The sequence below is a fragment of the Garra rufa genome, chromosome 3 (assembly GCF_049309525.1).
Source record: "Garra rufa chromosome 3, GarRuf1.0, whole genome shotgun sequence".
Lineage (NCBI taxonomy): Eukaryota > Metazoa > Chordata > Actinopteri > Cypriniformes > Cyprinidae > Garra > Garra rufa.
In genome coordinates this window covers 18,183,831-18,208,160 of record NC_133363.1, presented here as the reverse complement: position 1 = coordinate 18,208,160, position 24,330 = coordinate 18,183,831, and the positions used below count along the sequence as shown (strand labels likewise).

The window sequence follows — 24,330 nt, the reverse complement described above, 5'->3', positions numbered from 1 at the left end:
CCGTTATTTGATTCTATTTCCTGTGGCATCCCTGAGAGGGTTAGATGCTGGATTGAGTGTGTCTGTGTACATGTGTGTGAGGCTACATTTGTCTGCCCAAGGCTCCATCTCAGTCCAGTCACAGCACACACACACACACACACACACACACACACACACACACACACACACACACTCTCACGCACACACACACACACACACACACACACACACACACACACACACACACACACACACACACACACACACACACACACACACACTGGTTTACATGTTTTATGGGGACATTCCATAGGCGTAATGGTTTTTATACTGTACAAACCGTACTTTCTATCGCCCTACACCTACCCTACACCTAAACCTAGCCCTCACAGGAGATTGTGCATATTTTTACTTCCTCAAAAAAACTCATTGTGTATGATTTATAAGCCTGTTTCCTCATGGGGACCTCAGAAATGTCCCCACAAGGTCAAAATTTACTGGTATTCCTATCCTTGTGGGGACATTTGGTCCCCACAACGTGATGAATACCAGTACACACACACACACACACACACACACACACACACACTCAATCCCCTTAGCATTGGCGGGATCAGGCCTGGAAGCACTGTGACATGACAGTGTGGAACTCTGATAGGCTTGCACAGTGTGGGGAGCGAATTACAGCGTTTACCATAATCTACTTCATATGAAAAGTAATGATAAGACTTTCTTCTTATTGAGTTAGTAAATGTTTCTTTTTTTTTACACATATTGTGTTTACTGTGGGTGTCCAGATTATATTTTTTATCAATACTTCTTACCATTGATTACATATTATGAGATTTGAATAAATAAATATCTTCCTGCAAAATGTATTCATATTAAACTGATAAACTGTTGATTTTATTTAATAAAAGCAATAAAAATGCAATTAAATAAAAGCAAGTAAATGTAATTTTAAATATAGTTTTAGTAGTCACATGATATATCTTACATATGTCCTCACATAAACACTACCTGATCTCATCACAAAAATATACCTGTGGGAATGTTTTTGCGAGACACAAAATATTTGTCTTCTGAAGGCAGCAATTGATATTGGTATCAATTGGTTGATAATAGTTAAAGGATAGTTCACCCAAAAATGAAAATTTGATGTTTAGCTGCTTACCCCTAGGGCATCCAAAATGTAGGTGACTTTGTTTCTTCAGTAGAACACAAACAAAGATTTTTAACTCCGTTGCAGTCTGTAAGCCATATAATGGCAGTTAATGGTTACCAAATCTTTAAGAATAAAAAAAAAAAAACATACACAGACAAAACCAAATTAAACACTGCGGCCCGTGACGATACATTGAGGTCTTAAGACAGATAATGATCGGTCTGTGCAAGAAACTGAACAGTATTTATATAATTATTTACCTCCCTGGTGAAAAAAAAAACAGCATATGCTGGTTAGGTAGTTTTGATTCTGGGATGCTGGTTAGGTATGTTTTGATGCTGGTTTAAGCTTGTCTTTTGCTGGTTTATGCTGGTCCCTAGCTGGTCATGTTCTGGTTTATGCTGGTCCTTAGCTGGTCATGTACTGGTCAAGGACCAGCATAAACCAGCTAAGGGCCAGCATAAACTAGCAAAGGACCAGCTTCAAACCTACCTAACCAGCATCCCAGCATCAAAACTTACCTGACCAGCATATGCTGTTTTTTTCAACAGAGCTCTGATCCTCCAAAATGTTCAGCTGTATGAAGCACGTTCACAATAGCCGGCGCGTGACGCGTCAACGTGCTCTGGCAATGTAGTTGGTGAAAAGTCAACACTCCCATACAAGTTTGCACAAGGAAACATAATCTTTTAGTTTTTAATCGGTTGCCAGAATCAGGAAAAGCACAATTAATTATCATTTTGAGAGGCTAATATGTAAATAATGAGTGATAAACATCAAATTTTCATTTTTGGGTGAACTATCCCTTTAAATGTCATAACAAACTGTTCAAAGTCTGTGAATGGACTTCTATATACAAGTTGATCCTACCTTTGCTGTGCAAAAGTCCAAAAGTCAACATTTTTCAATGTTCCTGCAAACACAACAAAGCTCACACAGATAAAAAAAATGCGTAATCACTTCTCCCCGCGTGACCCTGATATCGTCTCGCTGTCTCCACAGACCACAGAGGTTCACACTCAAACCTCAACTGACCATTTCAACAACTGTGTAATCTGTTCACTACCTCCCGATTAGCTTCCAGTCAACCTGATCACATCAACACAGGCCCAGTCTTCACGCATCACTCACACACACAAGCACAAAGTCCAGATTTCATACCAACACCACTTCTTAATGATGGGCTTAATAATCCAATGAGAGTGCAAGAGCGGATCTGTAGGCAGTTGCAAATCGCTGGTAATACTGTTTGGCTGCCATGACGACCGCAGCAGAGGCGAGGTTTGATTACAGGGCTGGAGTCGAGTCTAAATGTGTCAGGTAGCCTACTGAACTGACTGATTTGCATATAAACACATTTGTATAAATGTTTATTAACTCATGAGTTTAGTAAGACTAAGTTACTGGTAACTGGATTCTGAGATGAGGGATTTTTTTTTTTTTTTGATTATTGATTAAACATGTACATCACAATATGGAAATATTTCTATTTCATCACACATTTTAAAGAACAGGTCATATCATTTTTTACTGTGTCTTAATATTGCGTCGGAATCCCCAACAACAGGTTTAAATGCATGTAAAGTCAGAAAACATTGCAATTTTCTCAGAATATACATTTAATATTAGAGTCATTTGTCAATGATTTCAAAAGGATTCACTCAAGCAGTTCCATAAGCCTACTCTGCTCTGATCTGGTCAGCTGACAAAGTCTGTTGTGATTTGGTAAAGAGAGGAGTACTTGAGCAAGTTAGCGAGTGCTACCATGTAGCATGAAGCTTTACATAAAACAATAATATAGTGCTACAATCCATTCGTAAAATAATAGCATAAAAACATTTTGTTTAACACAATCAAAGCAAATTGTGCCTACAGCTAAAATTTAGCTGCTAAAGGAAAGAAAAGGAATGCATTTAACCCATCCAAGTGCACACAAAGAGTAGTAAACACACACCCCGAGCAGTGGGCAGCCATAGTGCTGTGGCACCCAGGAAGCAGGTGGGGGTTTGGCGCCTTGCTCAAGGGTCTCACCTTGGTCGTGGTATTGTGGGTGGAAGAGAGCGCTGGTTATTTACTCCCCCCAGGACAATCTCTGCCAGACCTGAGACTCGCAACCTTTAGGTTACAAGTTCGACTCTCTAACCATTAGGCCACACTTCACAAAACAATAATGGTGGATATGTTAGCCGAGTGCTAACGTGACTAATTGATGAAACAATACAGTTTGTAAACCAAAATATGTCTAAGTTACATTCTTCATTATTAAACGAAGTAAAACAACGACAATCTACATTAATTGACACATTCTTAGGAAATAGTGGGTTCACAGCAAACTATCAGAACTATTTCAGTAAGACAGTAATATTGTGGTTTACCTGGAAACCTACTGGGTTTCCCTTACCAAAAAGAAGTATACTTAATGTATATTTAATAAAATAAACTTGATGTAGTAAGTATAAAAATATCAGTGTACTACTAGTATACCTCTTCATGGGTCGACATTTTATTCCATAGCGTTACACAGTTTTACATATCTATGGTTTTAATACTGTTTTATGTCTGAAGATTGTTAGATTAAATGTGGAAGCATCTGTTGTTTCAGTTTCTTCTTCACTTGTGTTTTGGAAATTTTGTACAGAAGATGTGCAATAGTGGCCCCTAGCGTATAACAACGAAAACACAGATTCTCAGTATAGCTCAAATAGACTTTTTCTAAGTATAAGTCAAGTATACTAAAAATGTCATTTTAAGCATATTTTTGAGAAGTATATAAAGCACATTTCTGAGAAGTAAACTTTCTATTTTTAGTTTAAAAGAAGTATACTAATAGCACACTTGAATAAACTTATTATTATTGTTTTTTTTTTTTGTAAGAGTTTTGACTCAAATTGAGACTGTGGCCAGCCTCTTCTATGTTTTTTGTTCTGTTATTGTTATCAAATGAATGTCCTTCAGAACTTACGTGTGGATTTAATGGATTTTGTGAGTTAACACAGGAAAGTGTATTGGTGGGGAAAAAGCATATTAGCAGTTTGTGCCAGGGTTAATTGCCTTGCTGGAGGTCATGAAGGTGGCAGAGTAGGATTATGACCTATTTGACCATCATTTGGTGGCTCGTTCGCACTCCTCAGCAGGCTATGAATCCAACCCCAACCCCTACAGTCACTCTGGGAATTCATGGCCTGTTGTGTTAGTGCTCCATGCTGGCGAGAGCACATTGGATCTGTCAGCACTCATTGGAGCTTCAGCAGATGAGAAGGTGAGAAAAAAGGATGGAAAACAGCCGAAGGGTAAACAGAAAGAGACAGAGAGAGATGAAAAGATAGAAGGACTGAAATACAAGCGCTCATTCCTCACAGGGTCTGGAGGTTATGTCTCGCTGTTGGTGCGTTGATCCATGGGTTTGTATGGAATTGAGGTGGCTTCTACATTTTCAGTTGGAGCGCATCGATTAGCCATTTGCAGAAAAAAAGAAAAGGCCATTTTCATTCCAGGCATAGACATGATTGATGTAAAGGTTTTATGGTTTTAACATTTGGCTGCTCTCTCCTCACGTCTTTCTCTCTCTTTCCCCCCTCCTACCATCTCTCTCTCTCTCTCTAAATTGAAAAGGCAAGCATGCTAGGCAGCTGGTTGCCATAGCAGTAGTCTAATTGCAGAGGCACTCAAGAGCAGTGCATTGTGGGTAGTTTGTGAGATGAGATGAAGGCATGGAGATTGGTGACTGCTCCGAGGGGTTGAGGAACATGGTTCTCTCTGCAGGGTGGGTGAGCTAACAGCCTCTTAAATCAGGGGACTTCTGACAGGCCTTTTTATTCCTTTCTTTCTGCCTTTTGCTATCTTACGGTTTTCATCTCCCGGTGTGCCTCTGTTTTCCTCCGACTTTTGCTCTTAGATGCTTGTGTTCTCTTATTCTCATATTCTTGTTTTTGATAATTGAACCTTATAAGCGTAAGATATAGTGTTCGACCAATATTGGTTGGAGTTGGTACATGTTGGAGAATCATATTTCTCTTCTAATTGGCCCTTAATGGGGGCCATCAGTTGACTCATTTGTCTTCTCTTAAAGTGATACATTCATGTAGAGGCAGGAGCCAGAAGGATGATAAATCATAACCCGTCTCAGGAGAATCTGTGGGCCTTTTCACCGGGCTGAAACTGGCAACTGCATTGTAAATGATGTTTGTATCCTCCGCTCAATCGTTCTGAATCTCATCATGAAATCTGCTCATAACTCTGTGATATCTAACCGTTTGACTCTTGCGCTGTTTACCATTTAGATGATCGTTTTCTATTTAGCAGAAGTTGGGATCGCTGCAGGCAGCAAAACCAAGCTGAATCTTAGATTACAATTTCTGTTTACTGACAGTATAGCTGTTTGTAGATATGTGTAATTATATATGGATTGTTGAACTAGTTCAGAATTAAGATCAACATTTTTTGTTTTGTGTAATATGTGTCATTCATTTAAAATCATGCACATCTTGTACTGTGGATTCCCTTGCCTTCTCTGCAATGCATTGTTGACCTCTAATAAATGCAGTTTTCGTTATATTGCATAATTCAATCTGAGTAATTATTTTAATTATCCAGTATACACTTATATACAGTTGCAATAAAATTATTTAGCCCTGTTGGCCTGCAAGACATTTTGCTGCGGAGAACAAAATTTTATGAAAATCATTCAACAATGGCATCAGTAAACTATTAGATAAAGTTTATTAATACACATTTAAGTTATTCTGAGAATGTAACCTTGATGAATCATGATCAAATTCGATTATATTTAAAATTATTTATTATTTATAATTATATTTAAAATTATTTAACCCCCAAAACTAATTTTGTGCAGAATCATTTATTCTATAAAACCACAAATAAACGTTGCCTGTACATGCTTAGAAGCTTCTGTCACCTCTGTACTAAAGTATTGGCCCATTCCCCACCTGAAAAACTTCTAGATCACTGATAATCTTTGGTTTTCACATTGCCAGTGCTTTCTTTATATTTAACCAAATAGTTTCAATGAGAATTAAATATGGAAACTGAACAGGCCACTCAAGTACATTCTATGACTGATCCTTGAACCAAGCATAAGTAGATTTGGATGTATACTTTGGAATGGCTGTCCTGCAGTAAAGTCTATTGATCATCAGCTTCAGTCTTTGCACCAAAGCATCACAATTCTTGCCAAAATGCCCTGATGCTTCGAAGAATCCATGATGTCCTTCATGCGGTCATGATTTCCACTTCCTGCTACAGTAAAACAACCCAATAGCAGGATTGATCCACCTCCAAGTTTGACGATGGAGATGGTGTTGTTCTGCTTATAAGCTTTGCCATTTTTGCACCAAACATACCGCTGATCCATGGGTCCAAATAGTTCCAGTTTGGTCACATCACTTCATAAAATAACTCCAAAGTCCTGTCTACCCAAATGAATTTTAACATGTTCAAGTCTGCCTTTTATGTTCTTCTTGGTCAAGAGTGTCAATCAGCAAAATGTCAACACGAAGGCTATACTTGTCTAGTGTTCTTCTTATACTCTGCATTGAAATATTTTTCTTCATTTCATCGGGTCATCTTGCAAGTCTTTGGCTGTACATTGCAGGTTTTTCTCAGTTGCTCTCATAAAATATTATTACAGTTTATTACAGTATTGTGCTTTTCAACAGCCTCAAATGGTTTTGTGATACAATACATTTTAAGTTAAGGAATAAGGCTGCCAGCTGTGTCTCTACGAACTTTTAAGGTCTTGAAAATCTTTGTGTAGCCTTAGACTTTCTAATGTAATAAAACTCTGTTGACTTCGCCATTTTTGCTACTCAACTTCAGCACATGCATGGGCTAAGTTTATGTATATGTAACAGCTCAAGTTAATTCAGTTTCTAAAGTATTAATTGTCATTTAAGACAATTTTATTCCCATACAAATATGTGACTTAAAAACAGCAATAGGGGTTGAATAATTATGACACAGCTGTGTTACATTATATTACATTATATATTGAAATTGCCTCTTTTAATATGACAGTAAACTGCTATAGCTTTTAAAATCCTGGATCTTTAGAAAAGCTTGTATTTGTAAAGTACTGCAGTCTCTGAGGGGTTGAATAATTTTGATTGCAACTGTATATATATATTAAATGATATCAATAAATGTAAAAATCTCTGGTAGAAGCCTAAATGGTCCTGAGATATGGTGCTTCCCTATATGTTTGTTACAGTATAATGTAAACATCTATAGTTGACAGCATATCACCCAGATATATTTGTTACAAAACAAGACTGTTCCTCACAACAATTTTTTTTTCTGCAGTCACATACAAAGATGTGCCTCTATTTTTTTAATTCAGGGATGTTCTGTGTTCTGTGGGCTGTTTTTTAGAATAGTTTTCTACATGATTTTATTTCCTTTCGTTCCATCTTCAAGGCTTCGTCTGAAAGTTCTCGGAATAATCATGAAAACCGAGGAGAAAAGAGAAGAAGCTTGAGACGTTGTCCTTTGAAGACAGATTATAGATGCAGTAAAGCCTGAAAGTATTAAGACCTGTCAACAACAGTGCTTGGGTTGTTTTGTCTATGATTTTTTTTTGGTTTGTTTTTGGTGAAATTTTCCATTGAATTGATTCAGTTTATGGTTACCTACTTTGATGTCACCTCAAATGTCTTCAGAGCAAATTTAAAATTTAAATGTAGAACTTTTTCCAGCACTGACATTGACCAGTTTGACACACTTTCACCCTTTATCACCAGCCATTTGGGATTTATGAAGCATTATGTTTGCAAATCCTCAGTTTGAGCTGTGTAATTATGTAAATACAGTCATATTTGCCTCATGTTATGAAATTTTATGGCCAGAGCTCTCTGTGGCTGAGTAAACCTCATCATCATTTCTATGGATGCACTATTAGTAGAAAATGACAGCATTTCAGTCTCTTTTACTCCACGTCGGGGTGTAATATACTGCGTTTAATGATACTTGCTGCATATGCGTGTGTTTTCTTTGAAAACATGATTTTGAAGCCCTGTGTGGTTTAAATGTGGGCTGTAATGCATTAAGGAAAGCAAGGAAACAGAAGCATGTGTAATAGTTCTTTGTTCATGATACCAAATAAATTGGCTTGTTTTCATAGTTCATAACGATGTGATTAGGTTGTCATTTACAGATATGGGCATCATTAAAGTAGATGACAGCTGTCGTAATTTAAGGAAGCAGTGGCAGACGCTGCATTCATAAAATCTTGTGTTAGCACACAAGGAATACGCTAAGCAATTAATTTCCCTCTTATGGTGGACTCTGCTAACTCATCCACTTATTGCAAATCTGATGGCTTTGTGGCTTTAGTTCCCCCAACATATCATTGTTTTGCTGAACATCACAGCTTTTTTACTGTCTGTCAGCTCCTCGATTAATTTTCTCAGGTTTGTTTTTATGAAAAGCATCAGATGCATGCTAATTATCTCCTTGTGTCCCTCTCTCAGTCGTTCAGTGAAATCTAAGGAGGGTATGTTTGTCATCTGTGTTGTCATGTCCAGATGTTTGGGCTTCTTAACCGTCTATATACCTTGTTATTAGTCTTTCCCAGGGGCTGCGCTGTCACACTCTAATTGCTTGGTTAGTTAATAGTTCAGATCCATCAAGCTCAATGTGTGTAAGTGTTTGTCCACGACTGTCAGCGCGTGCGTGTGAAAGCATGACTGATTGCACTCACTCTGTTTGAGTGAAAACAGTTCTCCCACCACTTCCAGCAGCCAAAAACACAGTCCAGCCAATAAGAAATCTTCTTGCCAGTCTTTGCTGTGACCTGCCAATCACATAGCATGATCAAACCTGATTATCACACTTGTTAGTTGTCATTTCTGGATTAAACATGCCTGTCATGTCCTTACTCTGATGACAATGTATAAGGTCAATGAGTGTGTTTACATGCATAATCTTACATTGGCTGCTTAATAAATCAACAACATATACGGTTGTGTAAACACACTATAAGAGAAATCTGATTGGCACACAGATGTTTGGCCTGTCACAAGGACGGACTGAGACGTGCGGATCCATTTGCAGCATTTATTAGAATGAAGGGGAATGTGGGGAATGAAGTCCATGATGTGTAGTGCAAGAGTTAATGATGACAAGACGACCAGTACGTGACATGGCCATTATCCTGATTTCAGTCTGTATGTAAGCATCTTTAATGGCATTCTGGTGGCTTATTTGTGTCTAGGTGCATGTGTCTATTTGCATTTTGACATCAAAACTAGTATATACCCCAATTTTATTTTTCATCGATTGATTGATTGATTGATTGATTGATTGATTGATTGATTGATTGATTGATTGATTGATTGATTGATTGATTGATTGATTGATTGATTGATTTTTTTATAGATCAGCAATATTGTATATGTAAACATACTCAGCAGTAAAATAAAACTGTTAATCACAATATGAAAATGAATTCAATGGTTACACTTTAGATTAAGGCTCAGTTTGTTAATGCATTAACCATTATGAACTAACAATAAACAGTGCTTTTAATAATTTAGGCTACGTTTACACGACAACAATGTAGTCAAAAACTTAAAGGTGCCATAGAAACTGCCTTTTTGAATGCACAATGATATTTTACTTTCACTTTTGAGATTCACATCGCACATGCTCTTTGTAACGTCATACTACAGCCACAGTACTTAGCACATTTGACAAGTTTAGATGCTGTCAGCGGTGATCAGGATCCGCAAATAATTCGCCATCATCCACACAGTCATCTCTCCTTATTCTGTTAATGTGGTAAGTGAAATCTTATGTACTGCAATGTAACAGGCTAGCACTAGAAAGAAGCTAACCGTGTCCCTTTAGTGGCTTGCCTTATTTTATTAGAATGCGTTATTTGTTTTCCGTGCCTTTGTGGGTACAGACACCAACCATCCCTGCACTTAACATCCCCTGCACAACCTGGAACATAACATTTATTTCCGTAATCTGCCATTTTCGCTATTGTCCTCGCTTTGTTTTTTCACAATAGCCTACCTGCAGAACTTCTGATGATTGGGCTATGCAAATGTTGGGGCCGTAACTATTAATGATCGCGACTATTACATCATAGTCGCTGTTACGTTGGAATTGGCCACTTTTTCAGTGGTCTTTTGCAAACACTAGATTTATATCTATATTTATCAGGTAACATCAACACTGAAAAAAAATGTTTTTTTTTTTCCTATTTAAGTTACCTTTTAAGTCACAAAAAATGAGAAATTGCTATTGAAGGTTCCTTGGTTTTGCTGTGTGCTGGTTTTATTTAAACTTGAAGTTTGTGTGCCAATTATTAAAGGTGACCTAATATGCCCCTTTTTGCAAGATGTAAAATAAGTCTCTGATGTCCCTAGAGTGTCTATGTGAAGTTTTAGCTCAAAATACCCGACATATATTTTTGTATAGCTTGTTAAAATCCCCAGTTTTAGGGTTTGAGCCAAAATGTGCCAGTTTTGTCCCTTTAAATGCAAATGAGCAGGTGCACCCACCCCCCTTTTCAGAAGAGGGCGAAGCTTCAAGAGCCAGCAAAAACAAAACAGGACAATCTCACACACTTTCAGTAGCTATGTTCAGCCTTATATATTTGAAAACGGAATCAGTTTAAAAGTCAGTCATCTGATTGTACTGTGCATAATGAATGTGCATTGTGAATTACACAGTTGGAAAGCATGGCACGATAAAAATAATGACATAGCCTGTCTCATTGTGGCTTTGCATGCTAATACAAACTTTATAGGTCCCACTTGTGATTATGAGCTCGACAAATTCAAGCGGTCGACTTCACATTGCTTTCATATGCAATTTTTAACTACCACATTCCTATTTATGATCATTCTGGTAGCATGTGAAGGCAGAGACAAGCTTTACAGAGTGGCAAGAAGCGCTTTCAGAAAGGCAGTTTGGAAAACAAACGCGTGATACTTACTTTGTCTGGAGATGACGTTCATGCATGAAGCGATGGTATTGATCCCTAAACATATATGAGACTTTACTGATTTTTTCAGGGACATTTCCTTTGAAAATAGTTTAACCACAGTGTCCTCAGCGGCTCAGATAGAGGGAGTCTCCTATGGAGACTCCTAATTTGTTGGTGCATTCTAGAACACAACATTCAAATGCCTCTTTGGCGCTGACATTGAATATCTCCAGCAACTACAGCAAGAAAACAGTAATGGTGAACTGCTGCCTCTCACTCAGGGCTGTGTCTATGCTAATAGAGCAGATATTGTCACAAATGTACGGTGACAGAGAGAGCTCAACGCGCTACAACTTAAGAAAACACATGCAAACAGAAAAAAAAAACAACAACAAATTAATAAAACATCTTCATCAGTTTGACAACACAGGCGCTGCAAATCCGCAAACACAAATACGGAAACGTGCTGCAAATTCTCACAACACAATCAAACTCAGAAACGCGCTGCAAACACAGGAATGTGCTGCAAACACACAAACGTGCTGCAAACACAGGAACGCACTGCAAATAGCACGGACCACAATGGAAATGTTTCAGGGGGACCTCAAAAAGTGACGAACCCATCTGGGACCTGATTATTTGTTCAGTGGCTGTTGGTCAAAGCAGAGGTGTTGTCGGTGAACTATCACCTTTTAGTTCCTGTGTTTGCAGTGCGTTTGTGTGTTTGCAGCACGTTTCTGAGTTTGGTTGTGTTGTGAGAATTTGCAGCGCGTTTCCGTATTTGTGTTTGCGTTGCGAGGATTTGCAGTGCCTGTGTTGTCAAACTGATGAAGATGTTTTCTTAATTTGTTGTCATTTTTTTCTGTTTGCATGTGTTTTCTTAAGTTGCAGCACGTTGAGCTCTCTCGGTCACCGTACAAATGGGCAGGGATTTCTCCCTATGACGACGCATACATAGGGAGAAATCTAGAATTGCGTGATTTATTGGGATTATAAAAAAAAATGAGTGTTTTCACACACTGCAGCCGCACAACTGTGTTCAAACAGCTTATAAAAGTGAGTTAAAAGGTCCCTTTTAAGATTTGTTAAACCTAATCTATATCAAAGGTTTTTTGCTTAGAATTGTTTCTTCAGAAGCAAATATTTTTACTAATTGAAAATTTGCTGAACAAGAAAGATACATTAGGTCATGAACTAATAATGTTAACAAATTGCACTTTACTGTAAAGTTTTACCAATACATTTTTCATTACAGTGAATTTGGCATGGATTTTCCTTTTCAGCATTATAACGTATACATAAAAAGCTGGTCATTTTTCATATGAAGTATTTCTCTCTTCTTAGAAGTTTGATTAGCATAGAGAGGTTGAGTGTAGAGCGCACATTATGTAGGCAGTCTCTTGTGCTTTATGTGCTCTTGGATGGAAGCCATGATTGTATTTGTTAAATGAAGTCTGGGAGGAAGGCAGGACACACAGTGACTTGGTTTTTGCCAGCTGAGCAAAAGAAATGTGTTTGGGGTCTTAAAGAGCCACCACAATGTGAATGACATCAGAATTTTATTGGACTTGCTTGAGATTGCGAGCAAGAGAAAGACGTGACCAGCATAGACACATTAAATCAACATCAAATTAAACTAATCATACTCATACTCACACACTGAACAGATGTGATCAGCACACACACAGAATCACATACTTGATTACGGAGCCCCAGTCCAGCTCAGCATACACACGCTCGCCTGCGTGCAGCAGGGAGAGATTCCCCCTGCAGCGTGTTTGCCGTTTGAATTATCTGCGCCAGTGACACTGATTCTGACAAATGTGTCCAGGGATATTCCTGTGTCCTGCCATACTGGTGCTGAGGAAATGTCCTGTCTCTCTGCATTAAGTCCATTACCACACACACACACACACACACACACACACACACACACACACAAAGACACAAGCAATTTCACTCCCTCAATCTCTTGTTCCTCCATCATTTTGCCACCAGTGCAGGTAAACCATTTTTGGTGTGTGGGTGCAAAAGTCTATATATGTGTCTGCATGTTTTTTTAAGATGATAGAAACACTATATATGTAATAAACGGCAAGGATGGAATTTCTTATTTTCTCCAGTTTCTATTTTTACCCAACCATTATCTCAAATTATTCTGGAATTTAGTATCTGCTCACAATTTTTTAAAATAAAGCACATGCAGAACATGTCACTCAAGCTCGCATCGGCTGACGACCAGCAGATCCATGTTTACCTATAGGAATTCAACACAGTCTGCATTCTATTTAAGTTGCCTTTTCAGCTACACTTCAGCTGCTCCTATGGTGCTGCACTGCGCTCATTACCGCTCTCCATCCCTAGCTACTCCACCAACTGACAGCACCTTACTTGATCACTTAAGCTCCATCCATTAAGCAAATCCAGAATTATATTATTTTCCTTCTTGACATGTTATTGATCCTCATTTAAGATGTAGTCTCCTGTATAATCAAGTACATTTGTTATTCATTATTGTATACCATCAGCATTTATTACACAGTGATCTCTTTTAGTGTATGTTAAAAATAATTCTGCTGAAGCTGTTCGATAATGCCGCGGGGGAAAATAGCATCTGTCTGCTCTATCCAGTCAAGGCTGTATGGACAGGTGGAGAGTTTTTGCCCAGAATGGAATTATACAGACAGTCTTAATTATTGCTAGTTGTCAATAAATTCTTTGACGAAAGTGGTCTTGACTAAACAAATTAAAATAAGGCTAAAGACAATCAATTATGCAGGGTTGCCAGGTTTTTCATGATAAAATCCGCCCAATTGCTACTCAAAACTAGCCCAAAAGTGGGGGGGGGGGGTCCCCCATTAAAAATTGCATGCCGGGGGGTAAAGTACACGTTTTGTGGCGGGGTTCCCATGGTAAAATTACCATTTCATGGACTAAATATTATGTTATTGTAGTCACTTCATCCCGCGGACATGAAAAACAACCTGCAGCAACAGTGGTAAAGTAGCCCAATTCCACAGTAAAACCACGGACTTGGCAACATTGCAATTATACAATCAGTGATCTCAGGGATGGCCAACATCAGTCCTGGAGAAACACAGTCCTGCGGAGTATTTGCTGCATCTGATTTACGTCAGAAGTTAAATGATGTCACACCTAAGTTAGTAGACATCAGGGGAAAAAAATGTAATGGAGCAGTGTTAGCGAAAACATAGTATTATACCACATTTTGTAACTGCGGACAGACACTCACATACACCTTAGCAACCCATGTTGAAAAAAAAAACGGCATATGCTGGTTAGGTATTTTTTGAAGCATGGCAGTTAGTTTGAGCTGGTTTAAGCTGGTCCTGAGCTGGTTATAAGCTGGTTATGAGCTGGTCCTGAGCTGAAACGAGTTTAGCTTATAAGTGTAGCTTATAACCACATCTTAAACCAGCTCATGGCCAACTAAAGACCAGCTCAAACCAGCTGCCATGCTTCAAAACTTACCTAACCAGCATATGCTGTTTTTTTTGTTTTTTTTCCCTGCTAAAACCAGCCTAGGCTGGTTGGTTGGGTTTAGCTGGTCATAGCTGGTCAGCATGCTGGTTTTAGAGGGGTTTTGGCCACTTTCCCATCCTGGCCAGGTTGGGAGACCAGCTAAAACCAGCTACTTTCAGCTTAAACCAGCTAAGACCAGCCAACCAGCCTAGGCTGGTTTTAGCTGTTATTTTCAGCAAGGTTAACAGGGATATGTTCACAGATAGAGGTTGGGCAGTAATAACTCAATAATGACATAGGAATATAAAAGAAGCTTTATAAATATTATATTATTTATAGCTTTTACTTTTGCTCATGTAGGAAGTAGCAATCTTGAATTCTCAACGTGGGGTTGACCGAGGCAGACAAAGTTCCCTGAAAGGAACTCTGACTTACGTGAGTGTTCCATTTGAAAAACACCAACATGGATCTCTAAATTTCCTACCTCAGATGATAAATCGAACGTAGCATTTGCTTTAACTTTGATAAAAAGTCACCTGATTTGGTGCTCGAAAAACATTTCTTCTTAACAATGATGAAAACAGTTATGCTGAATAAAGTTAAAATATGTGACCCTGGACCACAAAACCAGTCATAAGGTTCAGTTTTTTTTTTGTTTGTTTTTTTGTTTTTTGAGATTTATAGAACTGAAAGCTGAATAAAAGCTTTCCATTGATGTATGGTTTGTTAGGATAGGACAATATTTGGTCAACTATTTGAACATCTGGAATCTGAGGGTGGAAAAAAAATCTGAATACTAAGAAAATTGCCTTTAAAGTTGTGCAAATGAAGTTCTTAGCAATGCTACTAATCAAAAATTAAGTTTTGATATATTTATGGTAGGAAATGTACGAAATATCTTCATGGAACATGAATTTTCCTTAATATCCTAATGATTTTTGGCAGAAAAGAGAAATCGATCATTTTGACCCCTACAATGTATTTTTAGCTATTGCTACAAATATATCTCTGCTACTTAAGACTGGTTTTGTGGTCCAGGGTCACAAACACACTATAAACACAATCAAGCACCTTCGAAAATAGCTGCTTGACCACCCGTTATGGCAAATTCTATCTGAATACTGCTAGACTGTTTGTCAAAGAATGACAAAAAGAAAGTGCACAAGACATCACTTTGTTATTAATATGATCTGGGGTGCTTAAACTATCAGAAAGGGGTATTACAAGTTTAATGGCATCACTGTTATAATTTTTTATCAAAATAATGTATGGTCTGTGATATTAATAATGAGCTAGGTGTCAAAATCTCCCCTAAGATATCCTTCTAACCTGGTTTGTAGTGTGGGTGGGAGTATATGGAGAAATTTCAACTAATTTAATCAAAGCAATATGGCAGCTATCATACTGTTCTTTATAACAATCAATATATAAGATAACACTTTTGAATCTCACTGTGTGAGGTTATTATGCTGTTGCTGTTTGCACATGTGCTCTCAGACTCAAACTATTGTAGTAATTCTGAAAACACACTCAAAATTATTAGAGACTCTTAATTGTGAGCAGTAAGCAGTTTAATGTGTCTCAGCGTGAGCGCAGCGTTTAGCTGACTGCAGGAACACATTCTCAGCATTGCTCTTCTTGTTACGTTCCTCCCTTCCTTTCCCTCATTCTTTCTGTCTCTCTCTATCTCTTCTCTCATTCCTCTCCCTGTGGTTCCTTTTAAAGTGCTAATGTGTGCTGAAAGAGTGTGGAAATTCATACTCTCCCAGGCATTCATTACTCCCTAGATCTTCCTTTCTTAGTAATAAAAAAGAATTAGGCTTTAGTTAAGGGTGTTGATATATAGGTCCACTAAAATTCTTCAAGTGCCTCTCTGAATCCTGTGCCAGTTCCTTTTTATTGTAAGAAAAAAGTAACCAGAACATTCCGCTAAGCTGTCGGCGGTGATAGCCTCGTGGGCAATGTGCCGACATGTAGTGCCGTTGCGCTTCGGGTGTTTCAAGTTCGAGTTCCAGCTTGCTGACCTTTCCCAATTCCAATCCCCACTTTGCTTCTTGTCAACTTACTGTCCTATCAAAATAAAGGCATACAAGAGCAAAAATAAATCTTAAAAAAAAAAACATTCCACTAAACAACTTCTTTCAGTAGAATGAAGTAAGTCATTTTGGAATGTATTAAAAGCAAAATATTCATATCTTGTAAGTCACAACTGAAAGGTTTAGGCATCATAAAAGTTTTAGTGGTGTTTTAAATATATGTGTATGTGTGTTTTCCAGGTGGTGGACCTGTACTGGGGCATTGATCCAGAGGAGTGGGACAGTCCGGAGCTGCAGAGACTACGGATGAAACTACTGGAAGAATGTCTGAAGACTTCAGCCGGTCCATGCTTTGTTGTGGGTATATATGACATTTCATCAAACCATTAACCATCAGCTCTATGTTGTAAATCCCAAATACATAGAGAGAGAAACAGTAATTAGTGGTCGATTAATATATCACCATAGCCAAAATATTGGCATTTTTTTAATGATTAGCATCAGCCAAAATGTTTTTCTGTTTGGCCGATAAAAGTCAGAAGCAGGCTTTTTATTTTCACATAGAATTTAGGGTTGTTTTTTAATAAAGTTTTAATTTCAATTTCATTATCTGTCTTTATTACAGAATCAAATAGCTTTCTAAAGTAAAAGAAAAATCAAGTATTAAGATTCATCTTTTAATTATGTAAAATGATTTTATTAAATATTATGTAAAATAAATACAAATTTAATTGCATTAAATTAATGCATTATGCATTTATTGCTCACTGTCTTTACATTAAATAGTGTGATATATATATATATATATCAACTTTATATCGACCACCTTGTTTTCTAAGATATCGGCCATCGACCACTAATAGTAGTATTCCGTATATATTGATAAATAGATAAAGGTAGCTTCTATTTCAAAAATGTAACTTCTTCATTTTTGCAGTGTAAATGAAATAACTAATAATATCACAGTAGCTGAGTTTCCATCCAAAGTTGCGAATTTAATTTATTTATGCACAAGACTGGAATATTGCATAAAACATTTGCAAATAAGAACTGTTTTCATCCGAGTCAAAGAGAAGAAAATCGTCATTTCCTGATAAACTGGCAGTATTAGAAAGAAAAGTAGGAGAAGCCATTGAATATAGGCCTAATAATTTTCATAAATAATAATTCACTTGCACCTCAGAGCGAGCAAATGAAACACAATAAATGCGGTCATTGCTTTCGTAGGTGGATGCCTGCTGTTTGGGAATGCAATCATGTAAGTAAGTTCTGGGAGGCAATTATGCAGAAATACTTTGATGGCAGACTTTCTTGGGCATTTCAAAATGACCATAACAACATTTCAAATGCTGTGCAACAAGATCAGTTCACTGGTTAGTCATGTTATGCCGACCTATAGCGGAAAGTCACATGTCTTTTCTGATGTGCATTGAGGAATTTATTTTGCAAACGTGTTTCTCTCTCCAATTATTTGCGTTAACTCTTTTTCACACAAGTCAAAAACCACCTCAAGTGAGCATGACATTTTTTTTAATGAAATTTGGAGTTTCCATCACTCATTTCTTATGTGATACTTCAAAATGTGCATAAAAACAGGGTGATGGATTACTATCAGATTTTGAATGGCAGACTTTCAATGTGAATATAAGTGTTTGCAACTGATGCAGAGTAAGTATTGAATAGTTGCATTACTTTCTCAAAACCATATATATATATATATATATATATATATATATATATATATATATATATTATGCATGTTATTGTTTATTTAGTATTGACCTGAATAAGACAATTTTTCTCTATTTTTTTCCTAAATATCGTATTTTTTTCATTTAGTACAGCTCTTCAGAGGCTACAGAAGATAATTACATGTTTACGAGAAGACAAAATAAATTCAATTTACCCTAATCTTCAAATTCAAAAGTTTTCACCCCACCCACTGAGTCCCTCAGTTGTCCTCAGTGTAAAAAGATGGATCTCAAAATCTCATTGTTGGAAAGGGTTCAAATACACAAAAATGCTGAAAAACCAAATAATTTGTGGGACCTGATTTTTCTGAAGAACAGCAAGCAGTTTAACCTGTCAGGACAAACAAGGGAATTATTAACAACTATCACCTAACAAACAAACAAAAAAAAACACAGCTGTGGATCATTAAGAATCAAGTCTATGTAAACATTTGAACGGGGTCATTTTTATAATTTCAGCTATTATTTTCTCTATATGTAAACATCTTTTATGTGAAACATCTTATTCAGGCCAGAACTAAATAAACAATAACATGCATTTTGTACAATCCCTGTTATTTTGGTCAAATAATTAACATCGTGCAGATTCTGAAAGGAGGATGTAAACTTTTGACCTCAACTGTATATATAGGCCTATATCTCACACCTCAGAAGTATATAACTGCAGCACAGCACATGACATACAGTGTCATGAGAGGAGTATAATGAGGAATCTGAGAGATGCAGTAAAGCAGAGTTAGGTCGGTGTTATGTTCTTGTTTGTAGATTGAGTTGGGTATGATGTCTCTCTAGTCAGTAATAGCGGGCTGACGGAGACTCTGTGTAACATCCATATGGGAGCGAAGCACTTGAGTTCACTCACAGGATGGAGCTCATTGTGCCTCTGTGGCTTGCTCGCTCTCACACACACAGCAAAATGACTTTCACATCTCTCAGCATGGCATAGGGAAGGGTCTGGTTTTACGGCTGATATTGGAGGAGATGAGAGATCATGCAGAAGTGAAGCACGCATGCACACACACACACGAAAGAGGACCAGGTGTGTTACTAACAGATCAGTGAATTTATAAGGAATATACATTCACACATGACCACACAGTCATCTGTGTGTGTATGTGTGTGTGAGGGTGTGCTGAGGGTTCAGAATCAGTTCTCAGGTGTGGAGGGAGATTGATTTTAAATTATTAAAATGTAAATGAGCAATCTGGGCAGGAGGATTGGGATCTAATTGGAGTCAGAGAGCAATGTTTGAGGTGAGGCAGAGTGTGTATGTGTGTGTGGAAAAGTTAAGTGTGAGGTGAAGTGGTTTGTGTGAAAGCCAATGAATAGAGAACACTTCTAGTTCTTACACTTACATTAGCAATGCTCACTAAGGTCCTGTTCCACCTGGTATTAACATGCATTTCAAATGCATCTGCTGTGACCACTTGTATTTGTATTCTTTTTTTTTTTTTTTTTTTTTGACAAGTTTCCCTCTTAACGTTGCAGTCACATTAGCTATATTTCACCTTAAAAAGGTTCATTGTCGTCGGCGCCAGTGGCCCTGTGGGCAGAGCGCGGACATGGTTGCGCTTCGGGTGTCCCGAGTTCCAATCCCGCCTCTTGGACATTTCCTGATCCTGCCTCCCTATCTCTCCTACTCGTTTCCTGACGTATCTCCACTGTCATGAAAAATGCGAAAAAACGCCCCCCAAAAAAAACATTTGTAAAAAATATTTGACACTTTTTTCACTCTCATGCGAAATTCCAGATAGTGTAGAATCTTACTGAAATGAACAATGGTAAATGTGCTTGCACCTTTGTTTTAAACACTCTACGTCGCCTTTTGCGGAAGTGGGAAAAAGTGTTAAAGGAATCCAATGAAAAGGATAAGGAGAGCAGCTGCAATTTACACTCCAAAGGTGTATCAAGACAAATCTTTTACAATAAATATTTTAATTTAAATTAGGGCTGTCAAAATAAACATTACTTTTCAATTATTTATTTAAATATTTATTTTTTCAGTTTCATTTTTACAGTGGACTACTGTATATAAACACGCTATCAAGCACAATAAGACAAAAGAGAACTTCAGCTCACTGTCTGTAAAGCAGCTCTCTGTGAACACAAGCATCCAACATGTGAGATAAATTATCTTTTCTTACCTGATATCATGGCGAAAATGTACCCGAAGGGAACTTTTACACAAGACACGAAATACGTACCAATAAGTACATATCACTGCAGTTTCCAACAGAAATGAACACTATAGGCACTTGTTATGTTGATTATGAGCTTCATACGCTTTCCAGACGTAACAAGCTTGGTTGGTAGCTCAGCCAGCATACAATTGGAATTAGGATGTGGAATCTTTGGGTACAAATCCCGTGAAAAACATGACTCACGATGAAAGAGCTAAATTATGAGAGATCAAAAAACAAGCTAAAATGGCATGCTTGCGTTTGCATGTTTACGCCTCATTCACTTTTGTTCTTACTATTAGGTAGGTTTAGGTGTAGTGCAAATGGTACGTTATTTTTAAATGTCAGGAAGCATTGGAGTTATAGCACCACTCAATGGACATTTCAAGTCATGCTAAAAACTGAAAGCCTTGGTAAAACGCCTAAGCAACTGCATTTCAGTGCTCTGTCGAATACCAATACCCTTCTGGTATCATGGCTGTGAGTTTTACATGAGTGGGAAATACCATCACATTTTTAATCTAGTTTGCTTACATTCTTTGGATTTCTTTCATTCTGCTTTATTTCCCAAACCAAACTTTTTCATTTAAGTCCTGACTCTCTTTTGCCCTTCAACCAATCTTTAATTGCCTTCTCAACCATATCTTCTCTCTTGCTCTCATCCTTCGAGAGGTTTCTATCTCCATCTCTCTCTTCCACTTCACACCTCCATCCATCGCCCACCTTCACCTCTACATTCAGTGCTCTAGTGTCCATTTCACCTCTTCTTTCACTCTGATTTGTGTGTCTACTCTTTCACTTAATCCTCCTCTCTGTCCTCGTCCTCTCACCCTCATCTCTCTCTCTCATTTCCTCACTCTCTCATTTTCTTTCTCTCTTAGTAAATGATATGAAGTGTATGACCTCCATTCATGTACTGTAGGGCAGAGACTACCTTCACCCTATTAGCCTTTCTCTTTCCTGTATTAGCATTAGTTGCCAGGTTGTGCTGTGGTATTCAAAGCACTTCTTTTTCCATGTAAAATGAAAAGTGTAGGGTTTTTTACTTGCTAAAAAAGTGTTCATGTGAGCTCTTGGTCTAGCTACTTGTCAAAGATGATGCATGTAATAATGCAATATCTGTTTTACAAAAGCTTTCCCCTGTCTGTCATTGGCTGGACATGTTCTGTTTGTTATCTCTGTTTGCAGGACAGTTCATTTAATATATTTTTAAATATGTTATGTCAAGACATTAGTTATACACTTTAATGTTTGGGGTCTGTAAAATGTTTAAGTCTCGTATGTTCATCAAGGCTGCATTTACAGTTGAGGCCAAATGTTTACATACACCTAGCAGAATCTGCAAAATGTTAATTATTTTACCAAAATAAGAGGGATCATACAAAATGCATGCTATTTTTTATTTAGTATGGACCCGAATAAGATATTGCACATAAAATACATTTACATATAGTCCACAAGAGAAAATAATAGTAGAATTTATAGTTAATTAGTTGAAAATGACCCTGTTCAAAAGTTTACATACACTTGATTTGTTCCTTCAGGTCACACAATTTATTAGTTTTTTTCAGTATTTTTGTGTATTTGAACCCTTTCCAACAATAACTGTATGATTTTGAGATCCATCTTTTCACACTTTTCACACTTTTTTCAACTCATATTTTCACTTTTCTCACTTTTCAACTATTACAAAAGATTCAAACACTCATTGATGCTCCAGAAGGAAAAAGAGCCAGGGGTGTTCACAAGTTTCTAATTTAGAGACCAAGTCAGTTCTAATGTCTAAGTTGATTATATTTCATGCCACAGTGAAATCAACCTACAATTTGATTCTTACAGCTGTATGTGCTACATATTACATTGGAATAGGAGAAAGTATGTTACACTGAAAAATGACACACTTCACCATTAAGTAGACCGGGAAAGATCCAGGCCACTTTTCTCAGTGGTCTAGTTAAAATTAGCTAAACTCATCTCCTTTGCCAGAGAGACATATGGGTAAGTCTTTCTGACTTGTGCACTTTCAGTAGTTAGTGCAGAGTTTCCTAGAAACTGTGTCTGGCTTTTCCCAAAGAGCACTTCATTATCTCATTAAAAAAAAAGAATGGAGGTCAGTTTGTATAGAAAAAAAAGATTCTCCCTTAAATCCCTTTGGACAGCCCAAAGCAGACTTGAGTTCAAAGACCGATCCCTTTGGACCTCATGGTTTGGAGTGCAAGTACAAGCAAACCCTGACACACTTGGAGCTCTGTGAGCATTTGATCTATATGTGGGATTTCCTCCGTGAAGTTCAGTGATGCTGTGTTGTGTCATTGCACTGCGATAGATGTATTTGGGTCTATTTTAGAGTCAAAATGAGGCTTTGATCAGAGCACGACAGAGAGAGTGCGAGCGGGTTAGCGGCTGACAGTTCTGGGTTGCATGTGCTGGTGTGTCTCTAGAGAAGGTCTCTAGGCAGATTGGAATTGTTTAATCTAAGTGTGACAGGCAGAGATGGGTAGAAACGTAAAAGAGAGAGATTGAGAGAAACACTCAGATTATAATATGCAAACAGACTGCAGGGCTGCTGAAATTAGATGTTAAAGTATGGTCTGTATCATCTACATTCATTTGAGTTATCTGAGCTATTTCCTTTTTTTAGCCTTAAAATTACAAATATACACACCAAACATTTATTCAGCAAGTATGCAATTAATTTATCAAAAAAGACTAAAGATATTTATAATGTTACAAACTATTTTTGTTTCAAATAAATGCAGTATTTTTTTTTTGTTCATCAAAGAATCTTGAAAAATAAATATCAAATATCGCAGTCACACGGCATGTGAGTACTAAACTAAGTTCTTTCATGTCTTATTGCGCTTAAACTGTCAAATACGCACGTTTATGTTAAAAACACACAGGAGTTATGTCTGTGAAGGAAAGCAGCTAGGAAAGAAATTGCATGTTTATATTAGATCTGTGTGGCAGCAGCGTAGTATATAGTAAATAATTCAATAAATCCTCTGCTTTCTTGTCTCCTCTGAGACTGTGACTAAATAGTGTTCTGTGCTCGCCTGTGCAGCCAACGACAGAAAAGTTAGCATGCTTTGCTCAAACTTTTACCATGGTGTTATAACTGGTACACTGCTGTCGCTTGTGAAAACAAAATTTTGGCACCGTGGGTGGAAACACGCAGATTAAGGGGCGATAATATTATAATAAGATCGTCTTAACACATAACCGGGGGAGTGAAATATGAAACGTTCATTTTTTCACATCCTTGCAGAAAAAGGCTTACCAAAACAAAGCTACCGGGTTGTCCTTTTTTACATTTTCTGGGTTCATAAATGCACTGGGGACCTGATTATAGCACTTAAACATGGAAAACAGTTATTTCAAATTGTAGTAATTATTTCACAGTGTCAGATTGATTTTACTGATTTTACTGTATTTTAGATCAAATACATGCAGCCTAGAAAAGCATGAAAGAGATCTTAAACTTTTGAATGATAGTGTACATCAAAAATATGAAAAATGTTATCCCATCGACCTCCCATGTCTTTTCATTGTGCTTCATTTCATTGTAAAATTGCATTTCAGCCCCAAGTAAAAAAAAAAAAAAAAAAAACATTACTAAACAATGAACTTGACATTCCTCAAAGATGAATTAATTCTGAACAACACTCCCCACACTCTCCACTTCTCACAATGCTCTAAGGTTATGGTTTCCTAGCACAGTAACAGTAAGACAGCCATCAAAGCTCTTGCAAGAGGAGACAGCAGCAGAAACTCACTGTCA

General features: G+C 37.5%; 1 protein-coding gene across 1 annotated transcript in view; it reads left to right on the top strand.

The window, feature by feature from the left end:
* Positions 1–24,330, top strand: part of nwd2 (NACHT and WD repeat domain containing 2) — a 66,658-nt gene that overhangs the window by 18,218 nt on the left and 24,110 nt on the right. Inside the window, exon 3 of the mRNA XM_073836574.1 lies at positions 16,859–16,975. Within this exon, the coding sequence (XP_073692675.1) occupies positions 16,859–16,975 (117 nt within the window). The remainder of the gene's footprint in view (positions 1–16,858; positions 16,976–24,330) is intronic.